Consider the following 22,101-nt stretch of genomic DNA (forward strand, 5'->3'; position numbering starts at 1 on the left):
CACGTGAAATATGTTAGCTACTGGCTTAATTTGCAGATATCACTTATTAGGTTAAGAGAATTCCCTTCTGTTCCTAGTTTGCTCAGATTTTTTAAAAAATCCTAAATGAACGATTAATTTTGTCAAGTGATTTTTCTGCACATGTTGAGATGATCACATGGTTTTTCCTTTCGTTGTTAATATGGTGGATTGGGTTGGTTGCTTTTCAAGTACTGAATCAGCCGTGAGATGAACCTTGCTTGATCATGATGTAGTATCCTTTTAATATATTGCTGGGTTTGGATAGTCATTAGGGAAATACAAATTAAAACCACAACTGGATACCCCTTCGTGCCCAGTAGAATGTCTGCAATGGAACAGACAGATGGTAACAGTTGTTGGTGAGGAGGAGGAGACATTGGAAGCCTCATACACTGCTCGTGGGTAAGTGGGCATGAAATACGGTGCAGTCACTTTTGAAAACAGTTTGGTAGTTCCTCGATGCTAAATACGGAGTTACCATATGATCTGGGAATTCCACTCCTGGGTCTATATCCAAGAGAAATGAAAACATGTGTCTACACAGAAACTTGTACACAAATGTTCGTAGTAGCATTATTCAAATGACCGCAAGGTGAACGACCCAAATGTTCATCGACTGATAAGTAGATAAACAAAATGTGCTATGTCCATACATGGAGTATCACTTAGCAATAAAAAGAAATACAGGACTGACACCTGCTTGAACCTGGGGGAAACTATAGTGGAAAAAGCCAGTCATGAGAGACTCTTCACTCTAGGATTCCATTTCTGGGAAATGTCCAGAACAGGCAAATCCACAGAGACAAAGGCTAGATGGGTGTGTGCCCAGCACACAGCTTTTCTTCTGCTGCATCTTCCGTTTGAGGGTTTGTATTAATTCAGTGAGGAGTTGACCTTCATTTTAAACTTGTTGTGCTCAGGCTGCAAATCCCCCAGTAATACCTCTGTGTGTCTCCCTGTTTGGCTGTAAGTCTTCCTTCTTTGCTGCTGGGACCAGTCTGTCTTTCACAATTCCCTCCAGCTGTATTCATCTTTTTTTTTTTTTTTAAGATTTTATTTATTTGAGAGAGAGAGAGAGAGCAAGAGAGAAGATGAGCTGGGGGAGAGGCAGAGGCAGAGGGAGAAGCAGGCTCCCTGCTGAGCAGGGAGCCCAATGCCAGGCTCCATCCCAGGACCCTGGGATCATGACCTCAGCCGAAGGCAGATGCTTAACCTACTGAGCCATCCAGGCACACCTGTCCAACTTATATTTATGTCACACTTGGTATCGCTAGCACTTCGGGTTAGTGGCAGGGAGAAGGACATTCTCTGATGTTTTGCTTAAACGTGATTCTTAAAAGGTGCTGGAACCTGGGTCTTGAGGGTGTGGCCGTCATTGGTGCCCGGCCTCTTTTCTAGAAGCTACGCTGGACTTAGCACGTATCCCTGCCCTCCCCAGGGGAGAAGAGCTTTTTTTATTTTTCCTGTTCCCTTTCCCAGCTGCAATGGGTTTCCATCAGTACCCTCTGGCTAAAATATTTTTGCCTTTCTCCTGCAGTTTATTTATTTATTTTTTTTTAAAGATTTTATTTATTCATTTGACAGACAGATCACAAGCAGGCAGAGAGGCAGGCAGAGAGAGGAGGAAGCAGGCTCCCCGCTGAGCAGAGAGCCCGATGTGGGGCTCCATCCCAAGACCCTGGGATCATGACCTGAGCCAAAGGCAGAGACTTTAACCCACTGAGTCACCCAGGCACCCCTGGATGGACTTCTTCAGATAGATCTGGAATGCAAAGATTTTTATCGCACTCTTTACACTTTTTTTTTTCTTCTTCTTCAAGATTTTAGTTGAAAGAGTGAGAGCGCATGAGCCGGAGAGGAAGAAGTAGGCTCCCGCTGAGCAGGGAGTCTGATGTAGGGCTGGATACCAGGACCCTGAGATCAGGACCTGAGCCAAAGGCAGACACTTAATGACTGAGCCACTCAGACGCCGCACTTTTATCTCGCTCTTGATAATCAGATGGGTGAGATATTCATTGTGCCCGTCAGGTAGCTTTTTTTCTCCAGAGATGGGAACAGAGAGCGAGAGAGCACAAGTGGAGAGGAGAGGGAGAAGCAGGCTCCCTGCTAAGCAGGGACCTGGGTGCGGGACTCGATCCCAGGACCCTAGGATCATGACTTGAGCTGAAGGCAGACGCTTAACCAACTGAGCCACTCAGGTGCCCCCTAAGCCTGATTCTTTAGCCATCTTAAGTGATTCTGTTAGCAAAATGATTATTATTATTCTTTTCTCCTGGGTGCTTGGAGTTTATTTTCCACTTGGTGGAAGGCACGCAGTTACAGGGTGTAACTGCTTGTGTGTGGCTTGGATAGTAAAGAGTGGGGTTCTCTCAACTTCCTTTTTGGTGTTTTGCTGTTTTGATATAAAAGAACCCAACTGCAAAAAAAAAAAAAAAAAAGAAAAGAAAAGAAAAGAAAAAAAGAAAAGAAAAAAGAACCCAACTGTTTCTGCTCGCTGCAGCCTGCCTGGTCTACAGGGAGGGGAGGGGAGGGCCTCTGAGGAGCCTAGTGGCTCCTGAAGCCTGGTGGCTGGTGGTGGCGACTCAGGATTGCGGCCCAGTGTTGGCTTCGCCAGGCTGGCCACCAGGCTGCTTCCCCGTGGTTTCCAGAGCCAAGTCACAGGTGATCGTGCTCCTGGAGGCGTGGGGAGAGTCCTAGTCTTCTGGGGACTCTAACGCTGTAGCCACGAATGGGAGAATAGATTTCCCGAAAAAGAAGCTTGCTCGCCAGCAATCGGGTCGGCCTTGGGGAAACCGGGGTGGTGAGGGATGGCTTCCCCGGGACACTGTGCACTTCCGCAGGAGCTGTTACTGGAAGTGGAGCCCAGGCGGCGCCGGTAATAGCTGTGGGCGGCCGCTGTTGTCGTGGGCTGGCAGAAGCCTGGGCGTGCACTCATGGGTGGCGGGAACAGGGATGCTAGGCACAGAGCCCATTTGCAGAGGAGACCATGGAAAGCCGCTCCTCGACGGAGGTGCGCCCAGGGCTCTGTTTTCTGTTGGAGGCAGACGGAACTGATCTCTAATGTTTGAAATGAAGAACCCTGGTTTTTATAGTGAAAAAGTGGGGGTGGGAGAGCAGATTGGGAGGGTGAATAGTGTGCTCCCTGAAAGATGTGTTCAAGCCCTAATCCCCAGTATTTAGTGTCAGCGAATGTGACTTCATTTGGAAATAGGGACTTTGCAGATAGAATCAAGTTACAGTCATCCTGGGTGAGGTCGTACCGGGTCAGGGGGAACCCTAAATGCAAAGACTAGTGTTCTTCTAAAAGGGAGACACGCGGGGGAGAGGCTCTGTGATGATGGAGCCTGAAATTGAAGGGATATAGCCACAAGCCAGGGATACCGAAGATTGCTGCAAAGACGCAAAGACAGATTGTCCCCGAGTGCCTTTAGAGGAAGCATGGCCCTACCGATTTTGAATTTCTAGACTCTAGAACCATGATAGAATACATTTATGTTGTCTTAAGCCACCCAGGTTTTGGTCATTTAACACAGCAGCCTTGGAAACAAATACACATTTCGTTCCGTGTACCTGTGGAAAGATTCAGTTCTGGGAATTAGATGAGCGGCCGACTGTGTTCTCCACTGTGGTGACTTGACCCAGGTCACAGTTTGCTGAGCCTTGAGGTGGGATGGTAGTGGGCTTCTCCTGAAGAACACACAGTTATTAGCCCATGTCCGAAATGCCTTTCGTTGGATTATTCTGATTACCGTGCTGGCCCTGCCATCCAGTATGGCATTACTAGCCCACCTTTTTCCCTAGAAATGGAATTCTGTTCTTGCCTGTACTGCTACCCAAGGAACCTAGTGTCCATCCCCACTGGAATCAGCGTTATCGCCTATAGCACACCTGGCAATGAAGAACAGCCACAGTGATCTCTTAGGATATGCTACTAGTCTCCTCAACAATATCCCAAATTCGGGGTGCCTGGGTGGCTCAGTCGTTAAGCCTCTGCCTTCGGCTCAGGTCGTGATCCCAGGGTCCTGAGATCAAGCCCCGCATCGGGCTCTCTGCTCGGTGGAAGCCTGCTTCTCCCTCCCCCACTCCGCCCGCTTGTGTTCCTGCTCTCGCTTGCTCTCCCTGTCTGTCAAGTAAATAAATAAAATTTTTTTTTAAGATTTTTTTTTTTTTATTTATTTACTTGACAGACAGAGATCACAAGTAGGCAGAGAGGCAGGCAGAGAGACAGGAGGGGAAGCGGGCTCCCCACTGAGCAGGGAGCCCGATGCGGGGCTCGATCCCAGGACCCTGTGATCATGACCTGAGCTGAAGGCAGAGGCTTTAACCCACTGAGCCACCCAGGTGCCCCAATAAATAAAATCTTAAAAAAAAACCCAAAATAATATCCCACATTTAATCAAATCCGATACTATCAATGAATGGTAAGATGATCTATGAACCACTTAGAAAAAAAAAGACCACTGTCAAAATGGGACCTGTGGTAACTTATAAAACATCCTCATTTCACGACATGAACAGATGTGCATTTTGGAACTCATGAAATACAGTATTTTTTAAAGCCTCGGTGAAGCAGGTGTCATTGGAGCTCTTCTAACAGAAAAAGTGTGAGTGAGCAGATTATACATGATAGACATTTATTTATTTATTTATCTATTTGTTTATTTTAAGATTTTATTTATCCATTTGTCAGAGAGAGAGAGCACAAGCAAGAGAGCACAAGCAGGGGGAGCGGCCGGCAGAGGGAGAAACAAACTCCCCACTGAGCAGGAAGCCTGATGCGGGACCAGATCCCAGGATCCTGGGATTATGACCCGAGCCAAAGGCAGACGCTCAACCAACTTGAGTTACCCAGGTGTCCCGATTCTTCTTCTTTTTTTTTTTTTTTTAATTTTATTTATTTGAGAAACAGAATGAGAGCGAGCAAGCGCACGTGGAAGCAGGGTGGGAGAGGGGCAGAGAGAGGGAGAGAGAGTCGGAAGCAGACTCCGTGCCCAGTTTAAAACAAAATGTGGGGCTCCATCCCACAACCGCGAGACCAAGACCCGAGCTGAAACCAAGAGTGGGGCGGTTTAACCAACTAAGGCACCCAGACGCCGCCGTGATACTCCCCGTTCTAATACTTCTCGCTCTCTTAAGATTTCGGATTTCATCTTACTCGTTATTCCAGGCAATTTTGGGGAACTTAACTGTACTTAATGTAGACTACCACTGAGTGCAGTTTTCAGTTCACCAACGAAGAAAAAGAGTAGAACTTCTACTTCTAACTGCTTAAGTCAGCACATTGATGCCAAAAACTTTCGTATGCAGACCCATGTTGATAAATTCAGCCTGCTCTGCTTCCCATCCTTGATCTAGCACAATCCTATTGTATAACCATACATGTTTGCTAGAATCGTGCCAGACATTTCTGTGTGTGAGCCTTCTCCTGGGGCAGACTCTGTATTTGACTTTCTGGGGTGTACTGGAGTCTGGCTGTTGTTACAGGGTTGGAAAAGGTGAGGGTTGAAGAGGTGAGGAGATGTGGCTTTCTGTGTCCTTGAGCTCAGGTGAGCCTATGGCAGCGTTTTCAAGCAAGGTGGGAACTGCCGCAGCAGACAGGAGAACAGCAGCTGAGGATACCGGCGATGAGCTCGGTTGCCGACTGAGACTTTCGGATACTGGGGTTCATCTGCATTCTCTCATATTTCACCATTCCGATTCCCAAGGTCCTTTTCTCACATAAGAGACCTGGTGAAGCTGTGAATTAAACCAACACTGTAATTTGGCAACGCATGGGATCAAACTTCTCCTTTTGTCTTTTGGTCTTCTCTGCTCTCCGGCTGCAAACAGGAAGATCCCTTTACTGTAGTCTCAGAAAGTCTCTGGTTTTCATTCTGCCTTTTTTTTTTTTTTTTTTAAGATTTTATTTATTGATTTGACAGACAGAGATCACAAGTAGGCAGAGAGGCAGGCAGAGAGAGAGGAGGAAGCAGGCTCCCTGCTGAGCAGAGAGTCCAATGCGGGGCTCGATCCCAGGACCCGAGATCATGATCTGAGCCGAAGGCAGAGGCTCAACCCACTTAGCCACCCAGGCGCCCTTTGTCTGTGCTTTGATAGGAGGATTTAGGAATGAGAATTGGTTCTTTTTCTAAAGTGAGGTCTATACCCACTGTAAGGCTTGAACATTATTCTCTTTCTTTAAGCCAGTTTTCACTGGTAGTGATTTTTATCTCTTCTAGGGGATATTTGGCAATATATAAAGATATTTTTGTTTGTCACAACTGGGGAGAGATGTGCGTATATGTTACTCACATCTAGTCGATAGAGACCAGGGATATTGTTAAATATCCTACAATGCATGCAACCTCCTATAACAAATAAATATCCTAGCCCAAAAAATGTCAGTAATTTTGGGGTTTAAGGAACCCTGTTTTAAGCTGTTCACCACAGTGAGAAGTAACCACCCTATTCCACATTCCCTAATTACTCAAATGTGCTGGTATTGCCCTCAGCAATCTCTTTTGTCAAAAAAGTATCCTCAGTGATAGGGAGCACTGCTATTTTATGACTGCTAAGAAGGAAAAACCACTGACAAACCATAATGGTACATTGATTGTTTTAAATGATTTTTTTAAGATTATTTGTTTATTTAGAGATAGAATGAGTTGGGGGAGGGAGGTGAGGAAGGAATCTGAAGCAGACTCCCTGCTGAGCAAGGAGCCTGATGTGGGGCTCTACCCCAGGCTCCTGAGCTCATGACCCTAGCTGAAACCAGGAGTCTGACGCTTAACCAACTGAGCCACCCAGGCGCCCCTGGTGCATTTTTTTTTTAAGTTTTTAGTTATTTATTTGACAGAGAGATTTTGAGCAGGCAGAGAGGCAGGTAGAGAGAGAGGGGTAAGCAGGCTCCCTGTTGAGCAGAAAGCCTGATACAGGGCTTGATCCGAGGACCCTGAAACCATGACCTGAGCCGAAGGCAGCGGCTTAACCCACTGAGCCAACCAGGCACCCCCGTACATTGATTTTTAACACATGTCCTTTTATGTGTGCCCTTTCTACTCTTCTCTGTCAGCGAATACCGAAGCCACTTCATGGACATTTCATTCCAGATGACAGGTGATAATGTGACTGCTTCTCCACAAGATGCCATAGGATACTAGAGTCATGTCCTCTCATACTTGCAGAATTCTGCCTTTAACCCCAGTAAGCCCTAAAATGAATCCTTGAAGTCCTATTGCTTACAACCACTCCTGACATAAATTTCTGCTTTTCAGTAGCAAAATTGTGTGTTTGTGTGTGTGTGTGTGCACATGCATGTGTGAAATATACTGGGTTACTGTGTTGCTTATGGAGGAACAGGGATTGCTGGAGACCACATTTAGGGCGACTTTTAATATCACCCAAGTTAGGCTATAGCAGTGGTCCAAAGAGGGCGTACAGCTCAGCGGCGCCAAGCACCTGGTGCTGGAGCTTTGGCTGTGGATACTCTAGCATCACCTCCACTGCTGCTCACCCTTGAGCATGAGGTCATGGTTACTGCCATCAGAGTTCCTCGTAATCTACTGCCTCTTCACTCAGTGGCTGGGATCGAAGTGTCTAGTTCATGACAGCTTAGCACATGCTTGTGCTCTAGTCACAAGGGAGGCTAGAAAAGGAAATATCTGTCATCCTCAGTACCTATAACAAGCAAGGAGGAGACAAATCCTGCTGTCATCAACGTTTTATTATGTGGGGGGTTCCCCATAGGTTCTGATTGGCTACAAAGAATAAAGATCCATGGGACGCCTGGATGGCTCAGTTGGTTAGGCGTCTGCCTTCTGGCGGAGTCATGATCCTGGGGTCCTGGGAACAAGTCCTGCATCTGGCTTCTTGCTCAGTGGGGGGCCTTCTTTCCCTCTGCTCCTCCCACGGTTTGTGCTCTATCTCTCCCTGTCTGACAAATAAATAAAATCTTAAAAAAAAAAAAAAAAGAATGGTGAATGTCGACTACATTCTTCCCACCACTCTCTCCCTTCTGCTCTGAACAGAAAACCGGAAACAATACTGATTCCCCTTGTGTCCTCCCTTAGTAATACATTAGTAGTTGATTCTGTCTCCAAAATATAGTCTTAAAAAGTAAGCTGTCCCCCAGTGTGGGGCTTGAACATATGGCCCTGAAATCAAGAGTGACAGGCTCTACCAACTGAGCCCTCCAGATGCCCCCCAAATATGATCTTTTTTTTTCTAAGATTTTATTTATTTATTTGACAGATGGAGATCACAAGTAGGCAGAGAAGCAGGCAGAGAGAGAGGAGGAAGCAGGCTCCCCTCTGAGCAGAGAGCCCGCTTGGGGCTCGATCCCAGAACCCCGGGACCATGACCTGAGCTGAAGGCCAAGGCTTTAACCCACTGAGCCACCCAGGCGCCCCCCGCAAATATAATCTTTTTTTTTTTTTTTTAAGATTTTATTTATTTGACAGACAGAGATCACAAGTAGGCAAAGAGACAGGCAGAGAGAGAGAGGAGGAAGCAGGCTCCCTGCTGAGCAGAGAGCCCGATGTGGGGCTCGATCCCAGGACCCTGGGATCATGTCCTGAGCCGAAGACAGAGGCTTTAACTCACTGAGCCACCCAGGTGCCCCTCGCAAATATAATCTTGACCCATTCTCTTTTTGTCTCAGTTGTCAATAACTTTGTACAGCTGTCATCCATTCCATCTGGATTACTGTCTTAGCCTCTTTCTTCCCATTTCCACATGCTCTCCCTCCCAGTCCACAGCCCCCAAAGCAGCAAGTGTGTTTCTTTGCAGATCACCCTATAAGACTTCTTTGCTTAAAACCTTCAGTGGCTTCTTTTTGCGCTTAGAATAAAGTCCAGAATCTTTATTTTGGTCTCTAAGGAGGGTGATCTTATGTCTCATTTTACTTGGGAAATTATTTATTTATTTATTTATTTAAAGATTTTATTTATTTGACAGAGATCACAAGTAGGCAGAGAGGCAGGCAGAGAGAGAGAGGAAGGGAAGCAGCCTCTCCGCCGAGCAGAGAGCCCGATGCGGGGCGTGATACCAGGACCCTGAGATCATGACCCGAGCCAAAGGCAGAGGCCTTAACCCACTGAGCCACCCAGGCGCCCCTGATTTTTTTTTTTAAAGGTCAATGGTATGAGAGGGTATCGTTTTTAAGAGTCTCCTTTTAATCTCAAAAACATAGGGGTCTGGGCAGTAAGTTCCTGGCCCTCTACCTGTGAAGCCCCGATTATCTGAGCCCCACTCCCTGCCATCCTCACTCAGTATCCATCCACACATGTCTTCTCTTAGTTCTCTCTGCTCTGGGGCCTTTGCAGGTTCTGTTCTTCTGCTTGGCTCGCATTTCCTCCCGCTCTGTGCACAATTCTTGTTATTCTTCAAGCCTCAGCTAAATGGGCACCTCTGGGAAGCGTCTCCTCACCTCCCTGTCTAAACAGCCCCATCCTCCGTTCTGTGCGTCATCTCCTTGTTCATTTGTCCCATACAGTCTCGATGTTTCATTGTTCTGTCCCACTTGTTTAATTCCTGTCTTGCCCACCAGGATGTAAGCTCCCCGAGGGTATGGATTATATGTGTCTTACCATTGTATCCTAGGGCCCATACAGAACAGTTCCCTTCGTAAATAACTGTTAAACAAATGAATAAAATTAATAAGGCCTTCCTACCCTGATCTGCTAAGGTGAAGCTACCATGCTGAACGGAGTCAAAGCACTCTGACCTTCTTTTCCGTGGCATGTCTCACAGTCGTACTTAAATAGCAATTTGTGTCTTTTTTCCCCCTAAAGATTAGTTATTTATTTATTTGACAGACAGAGATCACAAGTAGGCAGAGAGGCAGGCAGAGAGAGAGGAGGAAGCAGGCTCCCTGCTGAGCAGAGAGCCGGATGTGGGGCTCGATCCCAGGACCCAGGGATCATGACCTGAGCCGAAAGCAGAGGCTTTAACCCACCGAGCCACCCAGGCGCCCCAGCAATTTGTGTCTTGTCACTGTTCTCAGTTTCTCCTTCTAGATTCTACTTTCCGGAGAACAGAGGCATGGCTCTTTTGTCATGCCTACAACAGGACGATTCAGTAGGCATGAGTCCCTCTGCCCCTCCCCCTGCTTGTGCTCTGCCTCTCTCTTTCTGTCTGATGAATAAATAAAATCTTTAAAAAAAAAAAAAAAAGCTGAGTCTTCTGCAGGGTCACGTGGCTGGGAGCTGGGGCGAAGGAGGCAGAGGGGACCTCGGTGGCCGGCTCTGTGGTGGCATATGGAAAAGGAGAAGGCTGCGGAGCGGGGTGCGGGGAGGAGGCAGGGCACTGGCCGAAGGCTTCCACGTGCCGAGGGATTGGCCGGCCTGGTCCTTGTCGCAGCAGAATCTCCCTTGCTTCACTCTTGTTGGCTAGAGAGGCCTCTTGAACGTGAGAGAATCTAGGCACATCAAAGACCCAGGCCTTCGGCCAAGGTAGACGGGAGCAGGGCATCTAGATCAGAGGAAGAGCAGGAGAACGTGTGGCCAGAAACGCTTCCGGTAATGCCCTAACTTGCTTCTGTGCTGTCTTTGTGAACAGACCCTCCTGCCGCCGGAGCAGCTACAGCCGACGGAGCAGCTACAGCCGACGGAGCAGCTACAGCCGACGGAGCAGCCACAGCCGACGGAGCAGCCACAGATGACGGAGCAGCTACCGCCGACGGAGCCGCTACCGCTGACGGAGCAGCCACAGATGACGGAGCAGCTACCGCCGACGGAGCAGCCACAGCCGACGGAGCCGCCACCGCCGACGGAGCAGCCACCGCCGACGGAGCCGCCACCGCCGACGGAGCAGCCACCGCCGACGGAGCCTACCGCCGACGGAGCAGCCACCGCCGACGGAGCCGCCACCGCCGACGGAGCAGCCACCGCCGACGGAGCCGCCACCGCCGACGGAGCAGCCACCGCCGACGGAGCAAGCCACCGCCGACGGAGCAGCCACAGCCGACGGAGCAGCCACCACCGCAGCTCAGTCCCTTGTAGCACCGGCAGCCGGTATCGAAGGGGGGACTCACGGGAAGGAGACTGGATCACGCACAGCCCCAGCAACCACTGAGCAAACGAAGACGGCCGCTGCCACCAGCGGAGGATCCCCAATAGCACCCAGCGGCTCAGGGGCGACGACAGCCACACCCCAAACGGCCACTGACAAGGATGGGAAGGCCTCCAGCAACCCCAGTGTAGCTAGTGATGGCTCAGAGGATAGCCAAGGTTTCAACAAGACGACACTCTCCTCAACCACTCACACCGTGAAGCCCGAAGGCACCCGCAGCCCGGCAGCCGGAGCAGGAGCCGGGGAGGCCCATGGTGGTCCCGCCAGCAGCACGACCCCTGGGGGCGGGAAACAGGCTGCTGCTGCGCCTGCAGACCCGCCCAGCACCTCCAGCCCCGCTTCTTCTCTTCCTGACGGCGCCGCCCCAACAAGCCCACACCAAGCAAGTACAAGCCCTGGTCCTTCGAAGCCTCCGGTGAGCCGTTCGGACAAAATCCCCACGGCAGCTCCCAGTAGTTCAGGCACGAAGGCGGGCCCCAGCTCCACGTCCCACGGGACACTTCCCACAGCAAGTAAGTCATGCCTTTTTCTTTTCTTTTTTTTTAATTAATTTATTTAATTAATTAATTTAATTAATTTAATTAATCTGGGGCTTGAGCCCCTCACCCCAGAGCAAGAGTCACGTGCTCCTCTGAGCCAACTAGGCACCCCAAGTATTGCTTTTTTTTTTTTTTCCCCCCAAGCAAGAACCTTCTGAATGCTTATGTTCTATCCAGTTGCTGAGCTGGAAGACGGAATTCATGCTGAGGGTTAAATTCTGTGAATACAGCACCTTCACTCGGGCCAGGTTCCCCCTTCAGTGACAGGCGCCCGCCAACACTGCTGGGTTCTTCTGATGAGGGGCCAGTGTTCTGGCCTGCCCAGTTGAACACAAACAACCCAGCAGTCTATTCATGGGTAAGACTTGGGTGGTCACCGTTGGCGGGGCAGTAGTACTCCAGAACAGTGTTTCTCAAATTGGCAGTCACCAACAGGAAATATGTTTTATTTAGTTTTACACCATGATCCAGGAATACAAATGAAGAACACACACGTAACAACACGTGTAACTGATAACAGTTTCACTGACCAGGGTTGATTCTTCCTGTATGTGATGGGCCCTAATACCTTCTACTCCATCCCATGTCCTTGGTTCCCTTTTAAAAGTGCTGATCTTTTTTTTTTTTTTAAGATTTTAAAAAAAATTTATTTATTTGACAGACAGAGACCAGAAGTGGACAGAGAGGCAGGCACGGAGAGAGAGGGGGAAGCAGGCTCCCCGCCGAGCAGAGAGCCCGATGTGGGACTCGATCCCAGGACCGTGAGATCATGACCTGAGCTGAAGGCAGAGGCTTAACCCACTGAGCCACCCAGGCGCCCCTAAAAGTGCTGATCTTAACCCAGTAAATAAATTTTAAAACCCGCGGGTGGATCATGGGCCTCACGATCATGACCAATGGCAGATCTATGGAATCAGAATTTCTCGGTGTGGGGGCGCCTGGGTGGCTCAGTGGGTTAAAGCCTCTGCCTTCGGCTCAGGTCATGATCCCAGGGTCCTGGGATCGAGCCCCACATCGGGCTCTCTGCTCAGCAGGGAGCCTGCCTCCTCCTCCTCTCTCTTTCTGCCTGCCTCTCTGCCTACTTGTGATCTCTGTCTGTGAAATAAATAAATAAAATCTTAAAAAAAACAAAGAATTTCTCGGTGTGGACCTGAGTCGGGGTTGTAAAGAACTCCGGAGGTGGTTGGAATGCGTACTGGTGCTCAGTGCACCCGCTTCTCCTGCAGGTGGTCTCATCCTGTAGTCAGAGCAGGGGCTCTGAGCTGGATACACCTGGATTCAAGTCCCTGATGGGCCGCTTCCTCACATGTGACCTTGGGCAAATCATCAGACCCCTCGGAGCCCGGTTTCCTGGTTTATAAATGAGGGTTATTTATGGTACCTTCTTCGTCAGGGTGTTGTGAGGATTAACTGAGAAAGTAAGCGTGGGGGTGCTGAGGACACACCCCCAGATGGAGTGCCCGTTGAGTATTAGCTGTTGCTGCTGACCTCACTGGCATCGGGGCTCACACTGGCTTACGCAGTCTGACCCACCCTGGAATACGGTACAGGAAATGACTTCATCTGTTTGCTTCTTCTAGCTTGTGGGCTAGGTGGGGGGTAAGGCCAGAGAAGCCCCAGGAACTAAGAACAAGAACAAGGGAGACTGCCCTCTGCTTTTTAAAAAATTTTTATTTATTTATTTGACAGAGAGAGATCACCAGTAGGCAGAAAGGCGGGCAGAGAGAGCAGAGAGCCGGATGATGGGCTCGATCCCAGGACCCTGGGATCATGACTTGAGCGGAAGGCAGAGGCTTTAACCCACTGAGCCACCCAGGCGCCCCAAGACTGCCCTCTGCTCTTAGAGGTACCACTCATCTTTTCTCAGAGCCTTTGCTTTCCTAATTACAGCATCACTGGTTCCCTTACAAGGAGATCTGCACAAATCCAGCGTGATACCAACTGTCACTGGGACCTCTTCGGCCATCACTGGGACCTCTTCTTCCACCACTGGGATCCCTTCTTTGGAGACTTCGCATCCTGCAGGCCCTTCATCAGGACCTGTGGCCACGTCTCCTGTCGAGGGATCCAGAAGCTCCAGCACCCAGTTGACTTCAGTTGCTCCCCGAGTCCCCAGCGTCCCTCCTTCCTCGGCTCATGTTGATGACCGGGTACTTCCAGCAGGGGTGGGACAGATAAGAGAGCCCAGCCTCAGATGGAAGGGGCTCTAAAAAGTGTTTCTACCCGCCCTTCCAGCCCAGAGCCCCTGGCAAGGGCTGTTGGGAACTGTCACCCATTCACCCCCTCTCCCTGGCTTTGCCAGATTCTGGCTTAGACAGCTGGCCAGCCAGCAACACACCTGGCTATGAAACTCTGTGCAGTCACACCGCCCAGCTTCTCAGGAGCTCCTTCCTTTGTGTTGCCCGCCCAGCGGGGAGGCAGGGAGGGGTCAGGGATGGGACCCTGCCAGGCTCAGCCTGAAGCTGAATCCCAGTGACTGCTTCTTCTAGATAAAGTGCGAATCTCCTGGAGGGCTAACTGACAAGATGCTCATCCTGAACTTGACGAAAACGAGCCTCTGTGTGAGTATCCTGCCACTCTAGGCTCCACCCTGATCTACACCCCCAAACTGTGGTTTAGCAGCAGGGGTAGGGAAGGTAGAAGGGCATGAAGTGTTCCTTCTGAAAACGGACTGAGGAATGTGTTCACTCTCCTGCCCCTGCTCTTTCCGTGGGAAGTGGCCCCTTCCAACTGCCAGACAAAGTTCAGATTGCCCTAAGTCAAGTCCCACAGGGCTGCTGCGGGGCCAGAAGGCCCCAGCCCAGGTCTCCTGGGCTTGCACTGTGTGATGATTCACATGTTCTCCGAGTCTGGAGACCTCCTTCCTAGTTCAGGCTGTGGTTTAGCTAAGTTGCTCTCTTTGGCCTTCAGAGGCCCTGGTTGAAAACAAGAGGCTCAGTCAGCCAAACTAACGTTCCCTGGTCTGATAATCTGGGGTTGTGTGTCCGCGGGTCCATGTACTCATCTTACAGTCTCAGTGGAAGAACAGCGCGGACATGATCTCTCTCCAGCCCGTGGAGTCAGAGCTCCTGAGCATCGGGGCAGCCAGTGCTCATACTCGGGGTGTGTGTGTGTGCTGGGGTGGGAGTGTCTGCTTGTGCACGAGGACCTTTGGTTGGGAGGGAGCGCTATGTTGGAGGGGGGTTGCTGTTGCCACTCTCTAGTCTTTGAGGATTATGGGTGGCTCATGGCTGCCCTCTCCTGGTCAGTGACTACTTTTGAAAACACCCCCTAGGAAATAGAACTGAACCATAGGGTTTCTAAAAGATGGAGAACTTGGCTTTATACAGCATTTTAATGCCACCTGTTTTTTTTTTTTTTTTGTGTTTTGTTTGTTTGTTTGTTTTACAGTCCTTTTCTTCTGGGTGCCCATTTTGCTAGAATTTCCCAAAAGCGTACATTTAGACTGTATTTTTCAAGGGAATAGTGTTGCCCTGGGGCTGGGCTTATTGGACAAGGCAGGAATCACACTGATGCATGCCCAGCCATTCTCACGCTCTCTTTTTGGCTAAAACGTGTCAGGCTGTGAGACTGGGTGGGAGAAGCATTTTTCCTGTGTGCCCCGGAGCCCTGTCGGTGTGAGGCAGAGGAAATAGTAAGCTTAGGAAATCCCAGATAGAAACCCCAGGATGGCTTGGGGTCCTGAGGTGAGCCATGCCAAGTCCTTTTCTTCAGCTCAGTACCCTACTCCAAAATCAGGTTAGAGAAACACAGCCTGGGGTATCTCTAGGTGACATGGCAGTACCAGGTAAAAGCTGTCTACACTTTGTTTCCTCACCCTCAGCCCTAAAGCCATGTTGGCCACGCTCCGTCTGGTGAGAAGTATAGAAGATTCCCCTCCAAGATGGTCCCGTGCGCATCTTTAAGATACTCCCGTATTCCCTTGTTCAGTGATGGCCTTTCCCGGCTTCACGGCTAGAGTCTTAGTCTAGGGAAGGGCATGCCTGCTGCAACGTTGGGAAAGATAACCCTGGGCTGAGAGCTGGGGCTTCCCCTCCTGAGGTCTTCAAACTGGGCATCAGCACCCGGCAAGTGTCAGGCTGCTGGGCAGTGCCCCCTCAGTCCCTCCTAGGGAGACGAGAAGGGCATTAGGTCATGACCCCTGAAGAGCTCTGAGAGAGATTGGGGCACTCAGGTGAGAGGTACTGTTCAGCCACAGACGAGATAAACAGGGTAAGGGGACCAGGGGAAAGAGATTTGCGGGAGTCAGAGAAGGCAGGGACCGGCCCAGCACAGCACATAACCCGTGACTCCTGCCGGGCCAGGGAATCGCCCCACTTGAAGGAAGAGGGAAATAGGTTCACACCAGGCAATAGCATCCTCCTGACCTCGGCTCTGAAGGGCAGCCCCACAAGCCGAGGCTGCTGTCCTGGTCCCTGAGGACTCACCTGTGGTCTCCCCTCAATAGGCGGGGGACGGCAGTTCAGACGACAATCTGGTCACACTTCTGTGCCGAGCAGCAAAAGCCACCTTCAACCCAGCTCAAGATACGTGCCGTATACTGCTGGTACCTGTTCAAGACTCCCAGGCGGTGGCGATCAAAGAAATCACGGTGCAGAGTGAGTTGAGGGTGGGGGGTGCTGGGGTCTAAGTGGGGAGGGAATGGGCCAGAGGTTGACCACTCGGGAGCCATGAAGGTGGGTCAGGGCTGGTGCTTCCTACGAAGGGTCAGGGCAGGCCCCCTTGCAGGGCCCCCTGAGAGAGACAGCACGCAGGAGACTGAGGTACAGCACGTCCTCCTCTTGGGGCCCAGTCTCCGTCCCCTACACTTCTCTCTGAGCCGGACTGCTAGCAGCGTCTCTCCCCTCCACAGCAAACCTCCTGCCCGGGGACGTGTATGAGTCGCTGAAAGACAAATGGGATGAGCTGAAAGAGGTAAGCGCTTCTCGTGGGTCGGCAGTTCCTCTCTCGTGGTGGAAGAGTCCCACCTGCGAGCAGCCGGAGTACAGGGGGTTAGAGAGGGGACAGCAGGGTGATGGGCTCGGCCCCCAAGAACGCCAAGCAGAAGAGCTCATAACCGGGTGGGAGTGACCCCCATTCTGTATTTTGCCACATAACGTCCTCTTTCCTGGCAGGTGGGAGTCAGTAACATGAAGCTCGGGGACCAAGGGCCCCCCGAAGAGACCGAGGACCGGTTCAGCATGCCTCTCATCATCACCATTGTCTGCATGGCGTCCTTCCTGCTCCTGGTCGCCGCCCTCTACGGCTGCTGCCACCAGCGCCTCTCCCAGAGGAAGGACCAGGTGAGGAAACAGACCAGTTCGCCAGATGACTTCCGCCCGTGACTCCCCTGTTAAAGGAAAGGGAGTGGGCCACGGGCCCTTTCAGACAGGCAGAGACCATCCCTTATAGGAAGGAACTGCACAGTCACAGGGCAGACGGAAGAGGCGTGCGGGGGAGGGGAAGGGAAGGTCGTGGCCTTTGGAATCCAGAAGACCGGGGATAAGCCCTCGCTCTGCCTCCGATTATCTGTGTGACCTTGAGCACCGCCTGTCTGAGCTTCTCCGCGTGTGGGGATAATACTCACCTTGCAGAGCTGCTCTGAGGATTCCCTGAAAGAAATGGGTAGGGGCGTCCCTGGCTGACCGGAAGTTCTTTACCCGCCTTCCCCGAATTCCCGTCACGCCAGTTGCACCACATGCAGTCCTCAGCCCGGGCTGTGCACCGCGGGGACGGTTAGGAAAAGTCGCACGCCTGCCTCCTCACACACCGACTGAAACAATCTCTGGGTCTGAGTATTTGCTAAAAGCTTCCCGGGTGACGTGACTGTGACCCAGGTTGTAGCTCACATAAAGCCCAGAGAAAGCACTGCCTCCAGGTGGCTCCTCTCTATGGCAGAGACGGCACAGGTCCTGCTGTACCCATCTTACTTAGGCTTAAGAGAGGTCCTCAGTCACCCGGCCTGATGAAAGTCATTTTCTTATAGTCCTTCCTGATTCAGGACAGTGGGGTGAGGCAGGTGCCTAGAGAGTTAAGTTTGGGGAGGGGGGAGAAATGGAGGAAAGAGACAGGAGGCTTCTGGAAAACAGAAGTCCATTTTTGCTGACTTCATGGATCTGCCAACAGGGTAAAGGTCAAGCGAGCTGGGAATTCTAGGATGCCGGGCCAGCAGCCACGATGGCCTCCAAGAGCATTTATTGCGCACCCTACCCAAACTGGGGTTCCTCGATTGTAGGGGTACTTGTGTAATATTAAGCCCATGAACCCTCAAAAATTACCCTTTCTTGGGTCGTCTTCCCTATCCTAGCAACGGCTAACAGAGGAGCTGCAGACAGTGGAGAATGGTTACCATGACAATCCCACGCTGGAAGTGATGGAGACCTCATCCGAGATGCAGGAGAAAAAGGTGGTCAACCTTAATGGGGAGCTGGGGGACAGCTGGATCGTCCCTCTGGACAACCTGGCCAAGGATGACCTTGACGAGGAGGAAGACACGCACCTCTAGTCAGGTCCGCAGGCAGCCTCCAACAGGACCACAGCGCTCCAGACTGAACCACCTCAAGTGCCATTTGGACAGGGGAGGAAAATCCTTCCCAGCTGAGGGAAAGGTGGGGGAGGGAAGCAGACTCGGAGGATCCCTCCTCCCAATCCCCACAGGGCCTTAATTTTCCCTTTTCAAACTGAACCAATCACATTCTGTCTAGATTCCTCTTGTAAAATAACCCACTAGTGCCTGAGCTCAGTGCTGCTGGAAGACGAGAGGGAGTGCACCCACGTGGTCATCTGGTAGAATCCCTTCAGCTCACATCCGAGGGGACAGAGGCCCGATGGAAACACAGATCCTCGATTCGGTGTGGTGCGCTTTCCTGCCACTCCCCACTGCTGCCATCGCTCGCGCCTCCCCTCAGAGCTGCTCCCAATGGGGTGAAGCTCGCAGTTGATGTGACAATGGATGGGACGGATGGGATGGAAGGGACGGATGGGATGGAAGGGATGGCAGGGCCAGATCCTGTCTCCGGGGCATCGGATTCCTTCCAAGTACAGGTCCCCAGCCTCGCCTGCCAGTGTGTCCGTCCCCTTTGTGCTTGCCCCGCCCCCCATGCGGTTTGTAGCCCCCCTCTGTCCTAGGGCCTCTGGGACTCACACCGTCCCTTTGTGGCTTTGAAGCCTTTGCTCCGGATTCTGGCTTCCTTGCATCTGCTTAGGGACCTTGAGACTTAACCCACACAAGACTCCAGTGTGAAGGAGGTCTGCTTCAGGGATCCTTCTGCAGGTGAAGAGAAAAGGGGAGGCCCTTCACCCCCAGGATGGGTCCTGGCCCATCACCCAGGGCAGGAACTCCTTTGGCCTCCCACTCCCACTGGGGACTGAAATCTGCAGCAGCTATGAAGAAGTGTTTCTGTTGTTCACTGCTCGGTCGGTGGGGTGAGGCCCCAAGTTCGGAGATCCCCCTGAGATCCAGCAAGAGAGAGCCATAGCTGTAGGGCAGACCTTCCCAGGGCCCAGTCCCCAGAGTGGTGTTTCACCGGACAATCGATCGACGCGGTTAGGAAGGATAGGCTTTACTCTCTGTTCCAGAGGAAACTCAGGGACTTTTCAAGTTGCTGAGAGTTTTGTTGTATTTGTTTGTTTTTCATCCAGCCCTCTACTGCCACAAGCCAAAGCTCCAGCCGCTGGGAGACCTTTCAGTTAACTAAGCTTATTGACTCCTGGTTCTCCTGTGCTGTAGAGCTAGAAAGGCCTAGAAAGTGCGATGCATTTTAAGGTGCTCAGGAGCAGCCTGGGGGTGCCTGTGGGGTTCCCAGTGACCTCTCACTGTTCGGGCATGCAGCTAGGCCTAGCTGTGTCCCCTCCTCTGTGTCCCTAGCAGACTGCCTGCTTCTGCAGTTTCTGGTGGCATCTCAGGGAAACAGTACCAGGAAGGGGTTTTGAGGGAGCTTAGCCATTAGTTCCCAAGCAAAGGCACCTGAGGACTGGACAGAGTGGGGTTCAATCCAATTTTCTGGGAAGCCCAATCCCAGATTTTGTGGAACATTGCCCACGGTCTCTCTTGCTCCTGGGTGTAAATCTCCTGGCATGAACTAGGAGGGTGGGCAGAACTGCTATCCCTCCCTGGCTGCCTTGATTCCTTATTCATAGCCTTTGGCCTTTGATATCCTAGGGTTCTGGAGTGTAGAGCCTCCAGGGAGTTTCCCAAGAGCTAAAGAGATGGTGGACTAACAAGGATCCACAAGTCCTTGAACTGATTCTCTAGCGTCTGGAGGTTGGCAGGGTAGAGAACAATGCTAGCTTGGGAGGGGAAAAAAGGAAATCTTGTTATACTGGGAAGAGCTCTGTTTGCTTCCTTCCTGCCCAGCATTTGATTCTTTCCACCCTGTGGGTGTCTGTGGAAGAGTCCAGACTGGATTACTACTCCTTTGCTGATTCTGGGTCACATTTTACCAGCCAGGCCTTCGGACGGAGGCAGCAAGTACGCCTCCACAAACTGATCAAAGGCTCCAGCCCCACGGCCTCTTGGGCAGAGAGATGACGACTGGCAAGGACTAGCGTAAAATCACGCTTGGTCAAGAGGAATGACTGTGGTGGCTCCATCCAAGGAGAACCTTGGGAAGCTTTGGGCTGGTTCAGATGCTCCTTCTGGTGCATCTAGGCTGGGCGGTTCCAGCCTTTGAGGGCAACTTCAGAATCCAGTACCTTGCCTGGCTTGCTCTTGCCACTAGACATCTGTGTCAATTGAGGTCATACAGCCAAGCATCTGCAGAGGTCACCTTCATCCTACGACTGCACTGGGTTCAGTGCTGACTGGTAAGTCAGATTCTGGGGCTGAGAAGAAAGAAGAGGAACACCAGGAACTCAGCATGACTTCAAACAAGTTGTGCCAAAAAGAGATTATCAACTTGGGATCAGGGGCAGACTGGCTTCCCTAAGCTGCATAAAAGGCCAGAAATCAGGAGTCTGATGACGGGATGGAAACCCAGTGGGAAAGCACGCTGTTCTGTGAATGGGGAGGGCAGCCGCAGTGCTTAAGGAGGTACAGAATAGGCTTTGCATCGTAGGACAGAATACGGGTTTAATCTAGTCTAGACGCCAGAGTCTCTTTTTCCCTTGTTATAAGGAAAGCTAGTAGGAAGTTTATTTAAACCACTTCTTGAGCTTTAACCTTTTTTTGACAATACACTGAAGAAACTTTGGAAAACAAGCCCAAGCTGATACATACATACATAGTTCTTAATAATGTAAATACCACAGCCACATGGTAATCTACCCAGCACTGCTTTAAGCGAATATACACTGTAAAAACATTTGCTAGTTGAGGTGGCTTTTTTTTTCTCTGAACAGGAATGTAAATGTAAATGTCTGTTTCACTAGAAACGACAAGTTTTTGTTTGTTTTTCTCCAGCGAAAAGTGAAATATAAGACAAGCTGATGACAAAGTATTTGTCTAAGAGATCAGGCATTTTTATTTTTAAATGCGATCCTCAATCCCCCTCCCCAGCTAAGTCCTAGCCTATTACAGGAAGGCTTGGAGACACTCTAGTCTTAGGGAGAGGCTTTTAGAGACCTAGTCCAATCTTTTGTTTTGTTCTTCTAGAAAAAGAAACTGAAGCCCAGAAAAGCTTGGCCAAAGTCACATGGTTAGCGAGAGAGAGAGGATTAAAACACCGGTGCTGTGGGCCTCAGGATGAATCCGTAAATTAAGAACAGGCACCAGGACGACACAAAGGACAGAATTCCCTTTCTGTGTCCTGCTGCAAGGCTAGGGAGAGCCGGAGGACTACAATAGGAACCATACCGGTCTACACTTGCTCGGAGTTATTTAGGTCTAAGACTTAAATGAGTGATACTTTACTGTCAAGAAACAGTTTTGAATGAGCTTTTACATACAGATCTTCTACTAGCAGGACTATGGATCAAAGGAAGGAAGCTCCAGGAAGGCAGAGGGGGCAAGGGTAAAGCAACGACTTCTCTTTTATCACTGTCACAAGCTGATCGGCTCAGGTTTGGTGAAAACCCAGCAGTGAGTGGAAGGGAGGGGATGACTATTTGATGTGTGTCTTTTTTGTTATTAGTGAATGTTAGTTTGCCCAGGCGACGGCGGGAGCGTGTGTCTTCGCGGACAGGGGTCTGAAGTACACTGGAATTCACTGGGAAACTTGTTTGTAAAGACTATACTTAATTATTGCCATTTTCTTACAAAACTATATTTTGGAGAACTGTATACTGTCAATTAAAGTGCTTTTGTGTAAGCTGGCTCAAGCCCTGTTCAACTTGACTGGCTCATGTTCTTCACGTGTGTGCGAGGCTCATGGCCGACGCTCTAGCGAGGGCAGCGTCCTCTGCTCTTAGGCTGTGCTGCCCAACTAGAGGGTGCAGAGAGTGAGAGAGAAAGGGAGAAGCTGAAAGGAAGGAAGAGGGGGATCCTGGTGATCTTGGGCTGTTGTAGTGATCCCAGCTGAATCTTTTCTCACGCGTTTATCAGTGTTCTACCTTCTTCATTTCTTCCACTTCTGCC

General features: G+C 50.6%; 1 protein-coding gene across 1 annotated transcript; it reads left to right on the plus strand.

The window, feature by feature from the left end:
- The first annotated feature begins 5,575 nt into the window (after positions 1-5,575).
- Positions 5,576-21,835, plus strand: LOC111151905 (podocalyxin like). The gene is made up of 9 exons (XM_022510118.1): positions 5,576-5,726; positions 10,558-10,799; positions 10,847-11,582; positions 13,500-13,759; positions 14,099-14,170; positions 16,057-16,207; positions 16,462-16,523; positions 16,724-16,891; positions 17,896-21,835. Exons 1-9 carry the CDS (start codon positions 5,576-5,578, stop codon positions 18,091-18,093), a joined length of 2,040 nt encoding a protein of 679 aa, XP_022365826.1. The 3' UTR covers positions 18,094-21,835.
- Positions 21,836-22,101: the final 266 nt, after the last annotated feature.

This window comes from Enhydra lutris, unplaced genomic scaffold, assembly GCF_002288905.1.
Source record: "Enhydra lutris kenyoni isolate GAN:26980312 unplaced genomic scaffold, ASM228890v2 scaffoldscaffold27, whole genome shotgun sequence".
Lineage (NCBI taxonomy): Eukaryota > Metazoa > Chordata > Mammalia > Carnivora > Mustelidae > Enhydra > Enhydra lutris.